The sequence below is a fragment of the Coenobita brevimanus genome, chromosome 71, assembly GCF_032717465.1.
Source record: "Coenobita brevimanus isolate Jiangsu-jjx chromosome 71, ASM3271746v2, whole genome shotgun sequence".
NCBI lineage: Eukaryota > Metazoa > Arthropoda > Malacostraca > Decapoda > Coenobitidae > Coenobita > Coenobita brevimanus.
In genome coordinates, this window is record NC_137024.1 from 36,486,387 (window position 1) to 36,507,635 (window position 21,249).

The following is a 21,249-nucleotide window of genomic DNA, read 5'->3' on the forward strand; positions in this document are numbered from 1 at the left end:
ACTTTTCATTTTTCTTTGCTGGCTAACATTCCTATGCTGATGGAGGGTTGGTATGTTTCTCTACTCATGATTCTCTGTGATATGATGTGCCAGGGAGTACAGTACCAATCATGCTCTATGTCCAGCAGAATAGTGAGTGAACTTTTCTCCCTCACTGTATTAATATGTTAATACTGTACCATCAATTAGCTACTTAACATTGACTGTAAAATCATCAAATATACTAACTTTCCGACCTCCATAGTGCCCTGGAGGGTTCTGCGTGGCAAACAGCATGAAATGTGGGTGAGCTCGGACAGTCTCCTGAGTTTCTGGGATGAACAGCTCACGGTTATCATCAAGGAGGCGGTTGAGGGCCTCCAGTACATCCGTGGGGGCCAGATTCAGCTCGTCCAAGATGATCCAGTGCCCGTGTTGCATGGCCTTCACCAGCACACCTGCAATAGTTTTATTCACATAATACTCCAGTGTCAACTTTTCATACCCAGCTGAAGAAGAGAAGATGAAAAATTCAGCATTATCTGTAATAAACTTAGAAATGATGAAACCATGAGCTGGTTAATACAGTAACATTTTGATTATCCATCATAATTCAGACAAAGCCATGTGGGATGCTGTGGATTTTCAGTTAATGATACACTACACCCTTCCATCCCCACAGGGGGAGGGGGGGAGTTACTCCCCAAAAATCCTATAGTGTAATGTACAACCGATCCCTCCCACATCATCCAATCCCCCAACCCCTCCCATTCAACCCAAATCTAATCCACCCCAACCCTTACCTCCTACCCCTTCCACTCCACCTACACCCTCACTTTCCCCCCATGCTGCAGCACCAAACACTTATCATACATGCAACATAAACATTCTTCAAATGGACAGAGATGGCATAAACACCAAAAAGTAAGAACTCACACAATTCATCAAACAACAAAACATAAAAACTGCCATCTTACAAGAAACAAAACTAAGCAGAACACAAAAACCACCTAATCACTGCTTTGCGCAGTGGCAGTATCGTAACCAATGAGGTCTTGCCTAAGTGACGTATTTGTTGCTGCTGTAAAGCTCGAAATTGGGAAAAGTTTTCAATACTATCTCAGCACTTCTGCGGCACCTCGGTTTGGGTTACCTTTCCTAGAAGGGTAGTCAAGTCGTACCCCACCTGCTCGTGGTGACCTGGCAGACACCCTGTTTTATTTCCATTTCTGTTTTTTGTGCTTTTTTTCCTTCGGTTTTCTTTTTTCCTCCTAAATTAGGGTGACACAAACGGGGGCGGCGCTACCCGGGTTTTTCCCGGGTAGTATTGTATATACGTTTTGCTGTTGTTGTCATTTTGTTTTTTTTGTTCTCCCTTATCATGAGTAAACAACACCAGTGCCCTCGCTGCAGTAGGTCTGTAGCAAAAAGTGCACAAGCACTGAAGTGCGCCTACTGCAGCGAGTGGATTCATATAGCTTGCGAAAATTTGGATGCAGGCGACTATCCATTCATGGAGAGGAGCCACCAGCTGGGCTTTCGCTGGCTGTGTAGCCAGTGTGTTGCACCAGCAGACGAGGTCTTGGCTGGTGGAGGAAGTAGCACCAAGAAGGAGTATGAAGATAAAGTTATTGGGCCAATCTTTCAAGCAATCAGAGACGTATCAAATAGACTGGAGGCACTAGAGACCAAGGTCTCATCACCTATGGCGGTCACACAAGATCAGGCCAAGTCATTTGCGGATGCTGTTCGTGGGTCTCTCGTGGGGGGAGGGAAGGATCTGCCTAGGGGCGTGATTGAGATCAGTGCTCATGGCCAGAAAAAAGCCATTCATAGTCAGCATGTACTGATTGTGAAACCAGAGAGTGGCGCTAGTGCCCTGACAAATCAGATGGGACCAGAAGACATCAGAGGCGTACTTAACTCGGTACCGGTTGACAGCTGCCTTAAGACCAAGGCTGGTGGGCTGGTAATGAAGTTTCCGTCAGCTGAGGCCAAGGGGGAAGCAAATGGGGTACTGACTGATCATTTTGGCTCTGAGGGCACTTTTTGCATATCAGAGCCAAAGAAAATTCTGCCTAAAATGACCGTGACAGGCCTTTCCTCTTCCTTGGATGACTCTGACATCATCCCAAATATTCTGAGAAAAAACAATAAAATTAAGATGCTCGTTGATCGAGGTTGTACCCTCAACCTTCTCTTCACAAGGACAAGGAATGACACCAAAACTGCTGTCTTGAAGATGTCGCCAGAGGTGAGATCCTCCATTGTAGAACAGGGCAGTTACATCTATGTGGATCTTACAAGATGCCGCGCTTTCGACAGATTCTGGGTTACACAGTGTCATCACTGCCAAGGCTTTGGTCATACATTTGAGAGATGTTCTAGGAAAAGTGATGAACCTAAATGTGTCTTTTGTGCTGGAGCCCATAAATCTAAGGACTGTAGTAACAGAAATTCTCCCAAATGCATCAACTGCTCCTCTTTAAGACATCAAGATGCTAATTCAAAGTCACAGGTGGTTGCCCATTTTGCTTCAAGTAGAGAATGTCCAATTATGATTTCTCATAGGAATAGATTGATTGAAAACACCAATTTTGACCATTCAAAAAAACTGACTACGTCCCTCTTGAACCAGTTAAGGATGGGTCTTTTAAATATTCGTTCCATCCGTAATAAGATAGACTATATTAATGAAACCCTAAATCAGCACGAGCTTGACATATTGTGCCTGACTGAAACCTGGTTGTATGAGTCTGATATCGATATTATTCGTAATACCTTGCCTAAGACACATTCTCTTATTAGTATTCCCAGGCCTGCTGCTGACTATCCAGGAGGAGGCGTAGCACTCATCTACTCTGCAGCACTTGCAAACGTTTCTCTCATTGACTCAGACCTGACCCCATCATCATTTGAATTTATGGAAGTATCAATAAATTTCCATCAGAATACCATTAGAATTGCAGTTGTCTATCGACCAGGTCATCCGGGCAGAGAACGAGGTTTTATGGAGGAGTTTGGGCAGTTTCTTGAAGGGTTTTCTCTTAAACCTGGAGGACTTCTTGTTTGTGGTGATTTCAATTATTGGGTTGACAGTCCACAGTCAAAACCATTTTCTTCAGAATTCCTTGAGTTGATCACCCAGAACAATTTTTTCAATCATGTGAGTAATCCAACTCATGTCTCAGGACATGTCCTTGACTTGATCTTGTCCCCTGTTGGTTGCAGGCGCGTATCAGATGTGGAGGTTGACTCATTTGACCCCCTCATCTCTGATCATGCTCTGATCACTCTTAGTTTTGATGTCTCAAAATCCCCTTCATATAAAAAGGTCATCAGGTTCAGAAATTACAACAATGTTGACCGCCAGTTGATGTGTTTTGAAATTGATCAACGTTTAAACTCCATCGATTCTTCAAGTCTTTCTTCTGGTGAATTAGTTGATATTTACAACAACGAGCTCAGGTCAATTTTTGACCATTATTGTCCTGAGGTAGTAAAAACAATCACTGTACGTGATAATTCTCCGTGGTATGGTCCATCCATTAATTCTTTGCGTAGACAACGTAGAAGGGCAGAACGTGAGTGGCGTTTGCAGCGGACCGAAGTAACTCGTTTGCGTTATGTTTTTGCGAGAAGAGCAGTCGTTCACACTGTAAAAGCCCAAAAGGCTAGGTATTATCAAAATAAAGTTGATTCATGTGGTGGTGATCAAAAAAAATTGTCTGCAGTTGTGAACAATTTGGTTGGTCGGAGGAATGTAATTGTTAAACCAACTTCTTTATCTGATGCCCAATTGGCTTCTGATTTTGCTTCATTTTTTACAAGTAAGATATCTCGCAGAAGAAGTGATTTAGACAGCAGTTCTCCTAGTGAAGTGTACTCAGTTGACTTCCAGCCACGGTGCACCGGGGATCATTTGCTTTCAACATTTCATCCACTGGATGTAAACAAAGTCAAATGTTACATCAGAGAACTTAATAAAACATTTTGCTCACTCGATCCATGTAACATGTCACAACTGCCTGATGTGTATGAGCATGCTGCAGACTTTATCTGCAACATAATAAATAGATGCTTCTTAGAAAGTAATTTTGTGCGGTCTGAGAAACGTGCTTTGCTTAGGCCCCTAATTAAGAAACCTGGCCTTGATGTCGAGAGCATGACAAATTATCGTCCTGTCTCTAACCTGTCTTTTTTATCCAAGATTATTGAGCGGGCCATACTTGACCAACTCTTACCACTACTGGAACACAACAGAGTTGTTCCTGTTGTTCAATCAGCATACAGAAAATACCATTCGACTGAAACTGCACTAATAAGGATTCAGAGCGACTTGGTGGCAAACACTTGTAGTGGGATGTCCTCTCTCCTAGTTCTTTTGGATCTGTCTGCAGCTTTTGATACAGTAGATCATAAACTATTGTTGGATGATCTGTATTTTTATGGCGTTCGTGATAGTGCCCTTTTGCTCCTTAAGTCGTATCTGTCGGACAGATCTCAGAGAGTGGTTGTTGATTACGCTAGCTCTGATTCTGCTCCTCTTCTATCTGGAGTCCCTCAAGGATCAGTTTTGGGTCCAATTCTATTTACTATCTACACAAGTAGTTTATCGTCTTTACTTGATGCTCATGATGTGTCCTATCATTTTTATGCTGATGACACCCAGCTCTATGTTAAGATGTCAGATATCAACGATACTAAGACAAAGTTTGAATCTCTAATGTCTGATATTAAGATTTGGATGGCTAAGAGGAAACTTAAGCTGAATGATGGCAAAACTGAGATCATCATCATCAGAGGAAACAGAAGGGGTGATGACACTGACAATGCCCTGGCTTTGAACATTGGCGTGTCACAGCTGCATCCAGTCAGTTCTGTTCGAAATTTGGGTGTTTATTTTAATTCTAAGTTAAATTACAAAGAACACATTAATCAGGTTGTAAGAGGGTGTAACTTGCATATCAGAAATCTGTATTCTGTGAGAAGATTCCTGAATAGACAGTGCCTCCTAACATTGGTCCATGCAGTGGTCTTGTCTCGTGTTGATTATTGTAATTCACTGTGGGTTGGTCTTCCAAATAATATACTAACAAAAGTTCAGTCTGTGTTGAACAGGGCAGCACGGCTTATCTTTGGTCTCCCCCCGAGAACCTCAACTACCCCGTTTCTGATTGAGTTGCATTGGTTACCAGTAAAGGCTAGAATTGAATTTAAACTGTGTCTTATTACATTCAAGGTTCTTAAGTTTGGTGAACCGAAGTATCTTGCTGAATTGTTAAAACTCCCATCGACACGCCCGGGTGTGATGTTACGCAGTGAAGATGATTCCTTGCGTCTTGATGAGCCAGGAGCCATTCACCAGTCATCTTTCTCTGATCGTTCTTTTGCATATAGAGCCCCAAGATTATATAACAGATTGCCATTGTCCATAAGACAACTCTCTATTGTTGAATCCTTTAAGAGACAGCTGAAAGCCTTTCTTTTTCAAAATGCTACGATCTGGAGAGAGGTATTATGACAGATGATTATAGGGTTTAATTTTTGCCACTTTCATGTATATATGATGTAGCTTGTATTATATACAAGAAATGTCACAATTCTTGTAATTGTAAAAATAACGAGCGCTAGTGAATTCCCAAAAGGAAGAACTGGCGCTTTTGAGAAACAAAAGGCCAGATTATTATTATTATTATTATTATTATTATCATATTTCGCCACCATCAGCCAAGACCGGGCCAACGTGGAGACAGTAGACTTATCACCCTGGTGCAGGCAGACCCCGAGATATAATACCCCTAGATATGATACCCCTAGCCCTAGCATAGTGATGTGGGGTAGAAATATCACCCTACCCTGCCAAAGGATGGCCAAACCCTGGTATAACAATGGGTTATACTTGTTTTTTAAAAACTTTTTTTTTTTTTTGCGAAGAAGGAACCAAAGGCCACGAGCCCGCAATAAGAGTTCCCTCCAAGAAAAAAACAAAATACAATAGAGAGCAAAATTCAAGATCCATTCATTTCCAGATGCCTGGACACACTGCGTTTGAAAAACTGGAGATCACAGGCAGCAGGAAATACAGAGGGAGACAGTTCCAGAGTTGACCTGTTGCATAAATGAAGGACTGGGAGTAACAGTTAACTCTTGCATTAGAGAGTTGGACAGAAAAGGGATGAGAGTTTGCTGCTAGATGGGTGTTATGTGCCTGTCAAAATGGTGAAGGAATGCATGCAGACAGTTCAGAGGAGCAGCGACTATTAAAGTAGCGATAGAAAAGAGGTAAAGATGCAACAGTGCGGCGAAGAGACAGAGGTTGAAGGGAGTCAGTAAGAGGAGGAGAGTTAATGAAACGAAAAGCCTTTGACTCCACCCTATTGAGAAGAGCTGTGTGTGGGGAGCCTCCCCACACATGAGAGTTGTACTCCACACAGAGGCAAATAAAACCCCTGTATAGAGTCAACAATTGTGAAGGGGTAAAGAAAGAACGGAGTCGGCTTAGCACACCCAATCTCTTGGAAGCAGATTTTACAAGAGATGTAATATGATCTTTCCAAGATAAGTCCCAAGTAAATGAAACCCCAAGCATGTTCAAGGATGATGCAGGATTAAGCTGAATATTATTAAACATTAGTGGGTATACCTGTGGAAGATTTTGTCAGGTTGATGGGTGTAAGAACTGAGTCTTAGATACATTAAAAACAACCAGATTATTTTTATCCCAGTCAGAGATCCGAGCCAAGTCAGACAATAGGTGTGCCATAGCCTCATCCCTTGTTTGTTGAAGTAACTCCTGAGATGGACGTTGCGGGAACCGAATGGAAAGGTGAAGGGTGGAGTCATCAGCGTATGAGTGGATAGGGTTAGATGTACAGCTTAGAAGGTCATTGATGAATAAAAGGAAGAGAGTTGGTGAGATGACAGAGCCCTGTGAAACACCACTGTTGACAGATCTAGGAGAAGAACGGTGGCCGTCTACAACAGCGGCTATAGAACGACCAGAAAGGAAGCTAGCGACGAAGGCACAGATAGAAGGATAGAAACCGTAAGAGGGCAGTTTGGAAATTAAAGATTTATGCAAGACTCGATCGAAAGCCTTTGAGATGTCAAGTGCAATGGCAAAGCTTTCGCCAAAGTCCCGAAAGGAGGATGACCAGAAGTCTGAAAGGTAGGTGAGAAGATCGCCAGTGGAGCATCCCTGACGGAACCCGTACTGACGATCAGAAAGAACGTTGTGATAGGAAAGATGCCTTAAAATTTTTCTATTCAGAATTGACTTGAAAACTTTTGAAATACAGGACGTTAAAGCAATTGAACAATAGTTGGAGGGTTGGGAATGGTCACCCTTCTTTGGGACTGGCTGAATGACAGCAAACTTCCAGCAAGAAGGAAAGGTACAAGTTGACAGACAAAGACGAAAGAGTTTGCCTAGGCAGGGTGTAAGCACAGAAGCACAGCTCTTGAGAACAACAGGAGGGACCCCATCAGGCCCATAGGCCTTGTTAGTATTGAGGCCAGTGATGGCAGATAATACATCAGCTGAGGAAATTTTAATGTCAGCCATGAAGAAGTCAGAGGGGGGAAGTGATGGAGGAACAGCACCGGAATCATCTAAGGTGGAATTGGAGGAGAAAGTCTATGCGAAGAGATCTGCTTTATCAGCAGAAGAAATAGCTACAGAACCATCAGAGTAGAAAAGGAGAGGGAAGGATGATGAGGTAAAGTTGTTAGAAAGGTTTTTGGCAAGGTGCCAGAAGGAGCGGGAAGAATTCGAGTTGTAGAGTTGAGAGCATTTAGTATGGATAAAATTATTTTTAGCAGAGCGAAGAACACACTTAGCACGATTCCAGGCAGAAACGTAAAGATGACGTGATTCAGGGGTGGGTTGGCTACGGTACCTTTTGTAGGCCCTCTCCTTGTTACAGACAGCATTAGAACAAGCGTGATTAAACCAAGGCTATCTTGCATTAGACAAAGGATACGAGAAAGGAATGTATGTTTCCATGCCCGAGAGAATAACCTCCATAATGCGCAAGGCACACTCAGATGGCTCCTGGCCATGGAAGCAATAATCATTCCAGGGAAAATCAAAGAAGTACTGCCTGAGGGCCTACCAATCAGCAGCTCCAAAATGACACAGACGACGTTTCCCTGGAGGGTCCACAGGCCATACTGGAGTGATAGGAGAGATCAAGGTGATAAGGTTGTGATCGGAGGAGCCCAACGGAGAGAAAAAATTAACAGTGTAAGCAGAAGGATTAGTTGTAAGGAAGAGGTCAAGTATGTTGGAGCTCTCTCCAAGGCAGTCTGGGATACGGGTAGGGTGCTGTACACGCTGCTCTAGGTCATTAAGGATAGAAAAGATGTAGGCTTGTTCACCAGGTGGATCAGTGAAAGGATAGGAGAGCCAAAGGTGGTGGTGAGCATTGAAATCTCCTAAAATGGAGATTTCAGAGAAAGGAGAAATGGATAGAATGTGTTCCATCGTAGAAGTAAGATAGTTGAAGAATTTTTGATAGTCAGTAGAATTAGGGGATAAGTAAACAGCACAGATATATTTAGTCAGAGAATGACAGGAAAGCCAAAGCCAGAGTGTAGAGACTTCAGAAGAATAGAGTACAGGAACACAAGAGCAAGATAAGTCGTTGAGTATATATACACAACAGCCACCTTTGGCTCTGAAATGAGTATAGAGAAAGTACGAGGATACAGACAAGGGTTTGCTGTCAGTTGCCTCAGACAGCTGAGTCTCAGTTCGAAAGAGAAGGTGAGGTTTAAAGGAGGAGAGGTGGTGCTCAACAGAGCGAAAGTTAGAGGAAAGGCCGCGAATGTTGCAGAAATGAAGTGAGTCAGACAGTGGTTCCAGGCAGCTCAAGTCGTCACCTGGAGAGGGGTGGAAGGTGGGGGCATTTATGGTCCCCCCCCCCCAGGGACTCCGAGGCTGAGTGTTGAGACGCCATTAATTTTGTTGAATTATGGAAAATGAAGTGTAGTGTGTACTGTGCATGTAATTTGGTGTAGATAGAGAATTTTGTATTGGAGAGCATGCTGGCCTACTCTCTGTGTAACTGAGACCCTGAAAAAGTTCAGCAAAGGGAGATGGTCAGGAACTAGTCCTGAGGGCTGATGAAACTGGAGCTCCACCACTCCCTGTCATCAGCTTTCCATCCACCTCTGGAGTACTGCCCTGTTCGACTTGTGCTACAATCTTACAAACTGTTTTTGGACTTAAATTAATGTTTCAGTCATAGGTGGGGTGAACACTCATTCTGGGGTATAGTTTACTAAGTATGATTTTTTCCAGACTTATTATTTTATGATTTTCTAATTTTATTTTTGGGTTTAGGTGAGTTATAAACTGCTTTTAGGCTTAGTTTAGCTTGTTTTAAAGCCATTTGGGGGTTTAGGTTAGCTCAAAACTTGTTTTTGGACTCATTTGGGTGGGTTAAGGACTTGGTTAGGGGGGAAACCCAAGGCTCAAAAACACATTCCTAAACTTTACATGTTAAATCTGCCCTGAGCTACGATACTACACCTAGCAGTGGGTTTTTGCTTAACCAATTGCATTGTTAAACTGGAGTATGCCTGTACACCAATTCATCAACTTTTCAGATACAGGCAAACCCCGATTTACGATACCCCTATGTGCAATACCCCAGATTAATGATGGAGGTAGAAATACCACCCTACCCCACCTAACGATGGCTGAGACCTAGTTCAATGATAGGTCTTCTGATGTTTCATCCAGGAGTGATGGGCCAGAAGTTTGAATCACGCACATTCCAGCAGCCAGCTGAACCCGCCCACCTGCCAGGATGCGCAGAAACGCTCACACAGCCCCTGCACCCATTGCTCACCCTGCACGCACCCATACTGTTCTTCCTGCACTGGCAGTCTCTGAATGAGAAACTCTCTTACGCTCGTCTATCTTGGATCATGTTGCATCACTAGCATTATGCAAGCTGCTAACGTAATGCATCATAACTGTGCCCCATCAGTGCCATGAGCAGGGCAGTGATACTAGTCGTGTGTGGAGAGTGATTGCGTGTGAATTTTGGATTAAATAAGTGTGATCATGTCTGGTATGGGTATTGCATGTGGTGGTGATAATGGTGACCCTAGCCAGGATGGTAAGCGGCCTGCTAGCGTTAGTGTTGGTGATGTTCCCACAAAGTGTGCTCGTAAAACTGTGTCTGAAAGTGAAGTTAGATATTCTTAAGCACCACAACAAAGGCAAAGGCGTGTGTGCCATCGCCTTGGCTCTCCACCAGGCCCAGTTGACTGTCTCCATCATTATCAAGAAGGTGGAGGCCATCAAGGCTGCCACTGGGGAGGTTGCTACCTTCACCACCTCCTGTCTCACCTGTCATAGACAGCCTACGATGGGGAAGCTGGAGCAGATGCTCCACATGTGAGAGAAGGGCCATAACAGGAGGAAGGTGTCCAGGAGTCAGGCAATCATATGCACGAAGGCTTTCTCCCTGTGGGGCGAAATAAAAGTGAGACAAATCTTGAGATTAGTGAAACCTTTGAGGCTAGCCATGAGCGGTTTGACTGCTTTAAGTGGCAGGCAAGCCACCACAATGTCAGTAAGTCTGGTGAAGTGGTGAGTGTGGATGCGTGGCGGTGTTCCCTGACGAACTCAAGTGCGTCATCACGGAGGGTGGCTGCAGTGTGAAACAGGTTTTGAATTCTGACGAGAACGGGCTCTTTTGGACGAGAATGTCCACAACGACATATCTTGCAACAAAAGAAAAGTCAAGGCCAGGTCCAAGGCCTCAAAGGACTGGCTTACACTGCTGCTGGGGAGCAATGCCACGGGCAACCTTAAGTTAAAGCTGCTCCTTGTCTACCACTCTGAAAACCCAAGGGCTCTGGTGGGGTATGTTAAGGCGAAATTAGGGTGATTTGGAAGTTGAACAAGAAGGCCTGGCTGACTTCCGATATCTGTTCATCCTACTTCCACTCCTACCTCTCTCATGTTCTCAAGACGTATGCCTCAGGGGAGAATTTGGCAAAGATATTTCTTGTTGTGGTGGACAACGCACCTACCCACCTCCTGTGATGAAGGGCTGCACAAGCAACACAGAAGTGGTGTTCCTGTCCCCCAACACCACGTTGTTGTTGCAAACCATGGACCAAGGGGTGATCACAACAGTCAAGGTGTACTATCTCTGCCACACTGTGCAGCAGTTGGTGAAAGTGTGTGACACCAACAACAGGACGACAGTGCAGTCCTTATGGAAAGGATATAAGCCATGCCATCGAGAACATCATGGCTGCATGTAGGGAAGTAAGCCAGGTCACCGTGAATGGTGTGTGGCGCAAGCTGTGGACAGTGTGTGTTCACTCCTTCACTGGCTTCCTCAAGGGAGTGTGAGCACTGCTGATTGAACAAGTGCAGCAAGACATTGCGCAATTGTCGAACGAGGCGGGCTTTGGGGAGGTCAACGACCAGGTCATGGAGGAGGTCCTGGAAAGCCACAGGGAGGAGCTCAACCATGAGGAGCTCCTCAATATGGATATTCAGCAGGCACACAAGGAGGCACAGGAGGAGGAGGTCATCCCTGAGGTGCAAGCCCTCAGTATGAAGATTCTGAAGGAGATGGTAACCAAGGCTGACAAGGTCATCGCACTTTTGTACACTCACGACCCTCTCCCAGGATGAAGCAGGGATGCATCTGATCAGCTGGAGGAGGGGATGGACATGTAGGGGGTGATGCTGGAGAAAACGAAGAAGGAAGCCAGGCAGACTACCATCACTGCCTTCTTCAAACAAGTCCCCACCATGCCAGTGACCCACAGAGGATCTCTCCAGCTCTCAACCAGTAAAGCATCTCCCCAGCCATCAACCAGCAGAAAAACACTGAGCTCCTTTTCTTGCTGAGGATGCACTCAGCCCCTAGCGCTGGACCTAACCTCATGCCGATCTCCACCTCCCGCGTCACCTGAGCCTCCACTGCAGCACTCCGCCACTCCATCGCTACCTTCCTCGCCCTAGCCTCGATCTCTGACACGACTCTGGCCAGTGCCTCTGTCTCCCTCGCCAAAACGTGAACCGCCGCATCTGTCTCTCTTGCTACCTAATCAGTCATTGGAGGGGTCTCCCTCGCAACCTCACCAGTCATTGCATCTGTCTCCCTTGCCACCTTGTCAGCCACCACATCGCACCTCATCATCGTCTCATGAGTCATCACATCGCACCCCATCACCACCCCCAAAGCCAGAGCATCAGTCTCCCCCTATGATCACCCAACTTTGCCAGGCTTCCCCACCCTTTGACCCTCCACCAGAGATGGGGTTTGAGGGCTTTCAGGAGGATGAGTGAGTGCTTGGATGCACTAAATGTCCCCTAGCCTCGGAGGGGATAGCAAGGATGACGACCAGGACCAAAAATGGACTTACATAAAGTAAGTGATGAGAGGTGTTTGATTTTTTCTAACCTATTTCTTATGATTTTCAGATGTTATTTGCTGGTTTTACTGCATTATCTACAGGTGTTAGCCTTAGGTTAGCTTCTTTTACAGATGTTAGGCCATTTAGACTGGGTTTAAACTATTTTTTGGACTCATTTTGGTTGGTTTACGATTTGGCCAGGGGGGAATCCCAAGGCTTCCCCCCCGCCCCACCCCTCAACTCTGGGCATAGGCTTCACAGCCTGCTCTCAAGGTCCAGTAGTCCTCCTACATATCATACACCACTCTATATGTCACCACGTTGGCGTTAACATCCACCGTCCATATTGAATACATGCTAGGGCTGTCTCATACAGGACTGGTGTATTGGCACTAGCGGGGGTATTTTTACAACATGTTGGCAGGTTTTCTGGTAGATCGGTAAAGTCTGGTTTCATGAAATTTAAATCCTTAAACTGTTCCCTGCCCCAGTGGGGATCTGAACATGGGTCTGGTAGGGCTGCAGGCCACCTCTCCACTGACTAAGCCACTGCCTAAATTGCATCCCTATACTTTACACGTCAAATTGTCCCTGATTTACGATACCCCGCCTACCGATGGGTTTCTACTTAACCAATTTCATCATTAAACCAGGTTTTGCCTGCACTAGTGCCCACACGAAATCATTTCTCCCCCCACATGACACCGCAAGAGAAATACAATCAATTAAAATACACATTGACAACAAATCACACATAACAATCGTCAATACATATATTTCCCCCCAATCATTTCCCACAATACCATACAATTACCCTCTTCAAATAATGATGTGACACTGATGTGTTCTGTCTGTGAGGCTGTATGTAAACACACTGTCTTGGGTGTGTTAACCCTTAGACCGCGGGCTTGTTTTGCTTTGACTTGCGGCTCCCGCGGGCATATTCGCGCTCCGACAGACTCTCTAAAAATATTTGCCAAAAAACAGTTATTAGTCCTAGAATATTAAAATCACATATACTTATGGCACATACCTTCAGCTTTCTCCTTGGGTGTTTGTTGAGCCTTCGTCGAGTACTGTAGGACTTGTGGAGACCTCTGACGTTGGGTAACGAAGTCTCCACTTTACACTTCCCGACAACTCGTAATATGATTACCACAGCCTGATATTATCACTAGAAACACTAATCTGTGATTCTCAAATAGTTTGGAATCCATACTCCAAAAAAAAAATAAAAACACTGAAAGCAATGAAAATTACAAGGGTGTATGACCATCCCACTTCCGATCGTTCGCCACTAGTGTTGTCTATTATTCATAAAAACACTCACAGTTTATATTTCTGTTACTATATAACTATCTATCTATCTATCTATTGCCAGACGCCTCAATCCCGTTTGGGGTGGCCACAAACAAATCGCCTCAAAGTCGCCCTGTCCCCCGCCATTTCACTCCCCTGCTCCCAGCTCACACCCCCCTCTCTCATATACCTCTCCACCCCATCCCTCCATCTCATCCTCGGCCTCCCCCTCCCTCTTTCCCCCTCCACCTCACTCACATACACTCTCTTCATCAGTCTTTCACCCTCCATCCTCTCCACATGGCCAAACCATCTCAGTACTATATAAGACTTATATATATCTACAGTCTTTATCCATAAGTTTCCTTCAGTAATAGTTGTTTATTGTCACTGTAGGGATTCAATTTCTTTCAGTAAAATATGTAGCATTCACTTTCTCGTCCTGTATACTAGCACTGAGAGTTAATGTCACTTTCACCTTCACTCTCATAACTCATAGTATTCATACATGCTGGAGTGAAACTTTCACTTTCATTACTCCTAGTATATATACTCGTATTCTTATAATACCACTCATTTACATTTCTATTTACGTTCTCTACTTTATTTACATTATTTACATTTCTATTTTATTTACACTGTGTTATGCATTGTCACTTGAAGTAACTTATAAAACTATTTTCCACTGTTCACTTATATTTACATTCATTGCTTTCTTACTGTTTACACATTATTTACAATTCCACTTGCACTGTTTTACTCAATAAAAAGATCACAGTCACTCTCTATCAACTGTCAGCCCTTTACCTCTTTCCACACGAGGTTTAGTAGGGGGTAAAGGTCACAGGACCCTTTGCATGGGGCTATAAAGCAGCGGAAGTTAGCAGGAGCAAATCAGACATACTCCCACTTTCAAAAACGACAGTGAACTGATAGTGGTGGCCTCCTGCCGCCTGGCTAGGGTAGGTGCAATACTACCAACTTCAGCCCTATGAGACCTGCTAATATATAGCAATGAAATGACTGGCAGGAAACCAAGACAATACATTATAAATTAGGTAGTTCCAGGTGAATGACAATATCACTTAGGCTTCTCCCTTCCCTCCTTATATGTATATTTATTATGAAAATAGATTATACGGCATATTTCAAGGGGAAATAAACAGCAAAAATTAGCGAACGAGTGCACGTGAGGTGTTGTCAGGTGATAATTAGCCAATTCCAGGTGTATGGCACTATCACTTACCTTATTTCTTTTTTGTATATATTATTTGGTATAAGAATAGGGCATAGGGCTTATTTCAATGGATGTAATCAGTGGAAAATTCCAGGGAAGATTTACTTAGTGTAGAATACAGTGTGGTGGCCTGCAATAATTAGGTAGTTCCAGGTGAATGTAAATATCACTTAGGCTTCTCCCTTCCCTCCTTATATATATTTTAATTACGAAAATAGATTATACGGCATATTTCAAGGGGAAATAAACAGCGAAATTTAGCAAACGAGTGCACGTGAGGTGTTGTCAGGTGATAATTAGCCAATTTTAGATGTATGGCACTCTCACTTACCTTATTTCTTTCTTGTATATGTTATTTGGTATAATAGGGCATAGGACTTATTTCAATGGATGAAATCAGTGAAAAATTCCAGGGAAGATTTACTTAGCATAGCACGGCCGGGCAGGCGAGAGGAGAGGGTAATGGAGGGGAGGTAGGGAGGGGAGACAAGAACGGGGAGAAATGGCTAAATTGTCAACAAAGGATGGGAGTACAGATGAGATTAGGAGTGCTGACTAGTGTTGGACATTGGCAGTACTGATACATGATACAAGCAACCACTTGAAAGAACGGGCGAATTCAAAATAACACAGAATCACAAAAGGGTCGCCCCGCGGTATGATCCCTTGCTCCCAAGTGTCACGAAAGTGACACCCCGCGGTTAAGGGGTTAAGGCAGACATATCTGTAATAATCTATCTTTAAATATATTTTTAACGAAGAATATGAAACTTCTAGAACCTAACTCCATATATTACATGTAAATATATGTCACATTTTAACGCAAAATTGCTTTTGCACGAGGTTCTGCATAACCTATCTCATGTTGTAAGAAGACTCCTGTATACACATATAATATATATATATATATATATATATATATATATATATATATTGCTCGACAGAAGTATTGAGCGCCCTGCGTCCCTCCTACGGAACAAACCTTACAACTATGGAAATTCATGTAAATAATGTATTATATTTACCTTTAATGCTTGGTAGGGTATCCTTTGCCCTTCTTCACAGACCTGAGACGTTGTGGAAGTGACAGGGCGAGGTTCCACGGGTGCTGGGGTTATATTCTTGCCCAGGACTCACGAATGGCTGCTTCCAGCTTAAGCAGAGAGCTCACATCCTTCCCTTAGAGATTCTTCTTTATGAGGTACCAGAGGTTTTCTATTGGGTTGAGGTCTGGGCCATTGCCTGGCCAGTCTTTCATGAAGGAGACCTCACTGTCACGAAGCCAGTTGGTGACCGATTTGGCTTTATGAGCAGGTGCACCGTCCTGTTGAAACACTCGTGCACCTGTGAGCTTGAAGGACTCAAGTAAATGATCACAAAGAAGCTCCAGGTAAACGTCCTGATTCACTCTGCAGCTCTTGGGAACTGCAACCCCATACCATTAGTGAATCTGGGTGTTTAACTGTGCTCTCCACGTAACGGGGGTCAAGCTGGTCACTACCCCTGCGCCTGTACACGCGCGCTCCTCGATTACAGGTAACGGTAAACATTGCCTCATCAGACCACAACACTGACAACCATTGGTCCTCACCCCATTTAAGGTACTTGTTAGCAAACGCAAGCCTACGAAGTCGCTGGTTACGTGTAAGAAGAGGCTTTCTCACAGGCCTGTGGCTTGTGTAACCAAGTTCACAGACTCTTTGAGAAACCGTGCGCACTGAAACCTCACCAAACGCTTCCGGGTTGCTCTCCTTCTTTTTCCTTGCACTCACACGAGGATTAGGCTCCACTGCATGTTTTAACACATTAACAGACCTTGGGGAAGTTTTCCTGGGCCTACCAGACCACGGTTTCTTTGCAGGAACGTCACCACTATTTTCCACTCGATAACGGGCACACCACTTCCGCACTGTCGACTGAGCCACACCAACGAAATCACTAATTTCCTTCGTGGGGTGGCCTGCCTCCTTTAGAGCAATGATCTGTGATATGATTTCACTCAACAATTCACGGGTAGGGGCCATAACAAAGTGGCGAAAGCCAAAACACTGCGGGACACTAGGTAAAAAATGGAGGGAGGAGCGGCACTCTCTCACGCAGCCCGTAGGCAACTGAGGCGCCAGCCAACCAGTGCGTAGTAAGGCCTCAGGCTGCCGTGACGTCATGTTGGCGGCCCAAACTTCTGGCTCAATTTTTGGTCCAAAAAAGGGTGATTCTTTTTTTGCCCAAAGTATTGCATGCCCTGACACAGGCACTCAATACTTTTGTCAAGCACTGTACTGAATATATATATATACACACTCAATCCTCGTAAATCGCGGCAATTTGGGTCTGGACCACTGCCGCGACTTACAAATTCCGTGGTTTATAAATAACTCATGTGAAAAATTACTTTGGGTCTGGACTTTGGCCAACCACCCCCCACAGCACCCTACCTACATCTATCTAGGCACCATCAAACACAAACATACAAATTTAGGAATATTCAGTGCATGTAATAAATAAAAATAAGCCATGTTAAGGGATCTCACTTTAATCCTATGACAAAATTGCATAAGTGAATGGAGTGGGGTGGTGTTGGAAAGAACTTAGAACCTCTCAGCAGTTGTTCTTCCCAAACTCTTTTGCCAGATTTGAAAACTTCTCTCCCCTCTCAATACAACGAATGAGCTCCAAACGTTGACTGTAAAACAACAGCGGCAGCATCTTGACGTCATACTGTTTAGAGCGCTTCATCGGGGGATCGGGAGGGGCCATGGCAGGTAGGAGGCAGGGGGAAGTTGCACAAAAAAGGCAGGTAACGCTCGTACTCCACGACGATGGTCTGTAGTGTACGGACTGGCGGGACAAAAACAACAACAACATGGCAGCATTAGTATGCACATATGCCAACAGGGACGCGTGGTGATTGGTTGTTGGGTCGCGATTTTCAGTTTGAATGCCGCAGTTTACGGTTCTCCTCAGAAAAGGCTCACTTGGGTGCTTAGGTCCGTGATTTTAGTGACTTTAACAGTGATTTAAGGTTGTCGGCAGTCTGACGGCCATCTAGCCGTGATTTACGAATCCGTGACTTATGAATACGCAATTTATGAGGATTGAGAGTGTGTGTATATATATATATATATATATATAAAAAACTGATAGGTTTGCCGGTCATTAACCCATTGGATCCCATGGGTGCTGGGCGAAGCATGGCACTGGGTGGGTACTAAGCGTGCTGCCCTCCGCCTATCGGCTCATAGTCGCGAAGCTCATAGGTCCCCACCCGGGGGTTCTCTACACTATAAGGACTTGAAAAATCCCAGTTCTGTCCAATATTCAGGACACTGGGCTCCAGTGAGAGATATATATATATATATTTATAAAGTAACCTAACCCCCTATTTTACATGTAAAAATAGTCACATTTTAACATGAAAATGATTTTGCACGAGGTTCGCATATGCTATCTCATGTTGTATGAAGACTCTACTGTATATACAATATATATACACTATATATATACAGAGAGAGAAAGAGAGAGAGAGGGAGAAAGAGACTAAAATTGTGTGTTTAGTTTGATTTATAATCTGTTTTTAGATTCAGATTAACGTGTTTTAGCCATAGGTGGGATGAACATTGTCATTTGGGGGTACAATTTACTAAGCTTGATTTTTTTCCAGACATATATTTGACAATTTTCAGATTTGATTTGTTGCTTTTAGTGAGTTATTTGCAGGTGTTAGGCTTAGGTTAGCTTCTTTTACAGCTGTTGGGCAATTTAAATTGGCTTTAAACTTGTTTTTGGGCTCATTTGGGTGGGTTTTGGACTTGGTTGGGGGAAACCCAAGGCTGAAAAAAGCATCCCATTACTTTGTGTGTTAAACCTACCCCGACATACAATACCCCGCCTAACCAACTGCATCATCAAACTGGGATAGTGAGAGAGAGAGAGAGAGAGATTGATAGACTGACCAACTGATAGACAGATAAACAGATATAGATAGACAGACACATATATATACACATAAATAATATATATATATATATATATATATATATATATATATACAGTATAATCCCAGCTATCCGTTATCCAGATAAACGGAATACTCAGAAAAACGAGAAAATCCAAGGGCTGGCAAAAATGTCAGCAAGTTATAACTGTGCGCCAATCTGAAAGGACCGCCAAATCGCTGTTTGTGTCACGCGAGGCTGGGTGAAGTCGGACAAAGCGAGGTGAAGGCATTTCCGGCTAATGTAAATCCCTAGCAAATCCTGTTAACCAGCCCTCCTCTCCCCCTCTTTCCCCTACTTGACTTCAGTCATCCTCCACACCCTCCAAAATCACAAGTCTGCTTTTTGCCACCAGACAGTAAACAAGCTCTCTTGCTATTGTGTTGCTCTGATGGACGGTAATTTCAACACTCCAAAATGCCTAAAGTGCAAACTAAACGTAAGCGTATCGTGCTTACCTTGAAACAGAAGCTGGACATGTGCAATAGACTTGAAAAAGGCGAACATTATAAAACACTGATGGCTGAATATAATGTAGGAAATTCAACGATTTATGATATCAAGGCCCAGGCATCCAAGCTCAAGGAATTTTTCATGAAAAGCGAGACAAGTAAGTCCATTGAAAAAAGGCATACTCTTCATCAGCCGAAAATGGAGGATCTAGACCTAGAAGTGTACGAGTGGTTTTGGTTATAAAGAACTAAGGGAGCACCTAATTCTGGTCCTCTTATACAAGAAAAAGTGAGAGTCTCACAGAAAAATGAATATAGAAGTAGTGTGTGATTTCAGTATTGGATGGTTAAATAGTTTCCAAGACAGGCATGGAATTCGTTAACTAGACATCTCAGGAAAAAGCAAATCAGCAAACAGTAAATCAGCAGATGAATTCTGTGAAGAATTCAACAGGCTTGTGGCTGAACATAAATTAACTGCAAACCAAATTTATAATGTGGATGAGTCAGGCTTCCGGTGGAGATGCTTATCCCAAACAACTTTAGCGAGTTCAAAAGAAAAAAATGCGCAAGGGTTTAAGAAAAACAAGGACCGTGTAACCATGCTGTTATGCGCTAATGCAGCAGGCACTCACAAAGTGAAGTTATTCATTGTGGGTAAATATGGTAACCCTCGCTGCTTTAAAGGCATCACAAATCTGCATGTCAAATACAAGGCTCAGTGCAATGCATGGATGGATGCAGAACTTTTTCGGTGGTTTCATCATGTTTTTGTCCCTAGTAAAAAACCACTTTAAAATGCTACGGATGCCAGAGGACAGCACTGCCTTACTTCTCCTAGACAAGTGTCCTGCTCATCCACCGGCTGATCAACTGAGAAGTGGCAACATTTTTGCAGTCTATCTCCCTCCCAATGTAACCAGCCTTGTACAGCCTATGGATCAAGGCGTCATTCAGAATGTGAAAAAGATTTACAGGCATGACTTTATGCGCAAGATGGTGCACAGCGATTGCTCTGTTACTGACTTTCAAAAGCAGTTCAATCTAAAAGATGCCATCTATACCACCTCAGTTGCATGGAGTCAGGTGAAAGACTCAACTCTGTGTAAATGTTGGCGTTAGCTCTGGCCCCTCACTATGTTTCAAACAACTGATTCAGATGAAAAGAATAATTTTGATGGGTTCAAAACTATGACCAAGACTGCTACAGAAACTTGCAAAGAAATTACTGATCTTGCCAAGTCTTGTGGCAAAGTTGATGTGGAAGAAGAAAAACTGCAAGAGTGGTTAGAAACTGATGAGGATACACCCGTAACACACACGACGGAGACCGATGCTATCACTGAAGCAGTAGTGAATCGTGGGAAATCCTATGTGGTGCCACGGGAAAAAGAAAGTGACGAAGAGACAGTAGAGGAAGAGGATCTCTTGGCATGATGGTATTGCAGCATTTGAGAAGGCAATCAAATTTGCGGAACAGCAGTCATAAATCTCTGCACACGATGTAATGCATTTGCACATCCTGAACAGTAAGATCTTGACAGAGAGGCGGAAGGCAATAAAGCAAGCAGATATACGTAAGATGTTTGCCAAGATGAGAGACAAACGAGCTTCTGAAATGGCGTCATCATCTAGCACGTATGGTGAACCCACAGTAGCAAGTTCTGTTACTCCCCAGTAGCAACATCTGTTACATCCCAATAGCAACATCTGCAACTTCATACACATTCAAGGTTAGTCTACTGTATTGCTGTTTTTTAAAGATGTATTGAACACCAAATAAGGCATTTGTAGTATGCCAGTGCATTTTTTACATAAATTCATCTTCAAATGCATGTTTGCTGGCAGAGATTTGGAGAAAAAAAAAAAAAAAAAAAAAAAGTTAATA

The 21,249-nt window shown here is 43.7% G+C and overlaps 1 protein-coding gene across 1 annotated transcript in view; it reads right to left on the reverse strand.

The window, feature by feature from the left end:
- LOC145406748 (midasin) overlaps positions 1-21,249 on the reverse strand; it is a 489,879-nt gene that overhangs the window by 322,680 nt on the left and 145,950 nt on the right. The window contains exon 14 of the mRNA XM_080277847.1: positions 229-437. Coding sequence (XP_080133973.1) covers positions 229-437 — 209 coding nt within the window. The remainder of the gene's footprint in view (positions 1-228; positions 438-21,249) is intronic.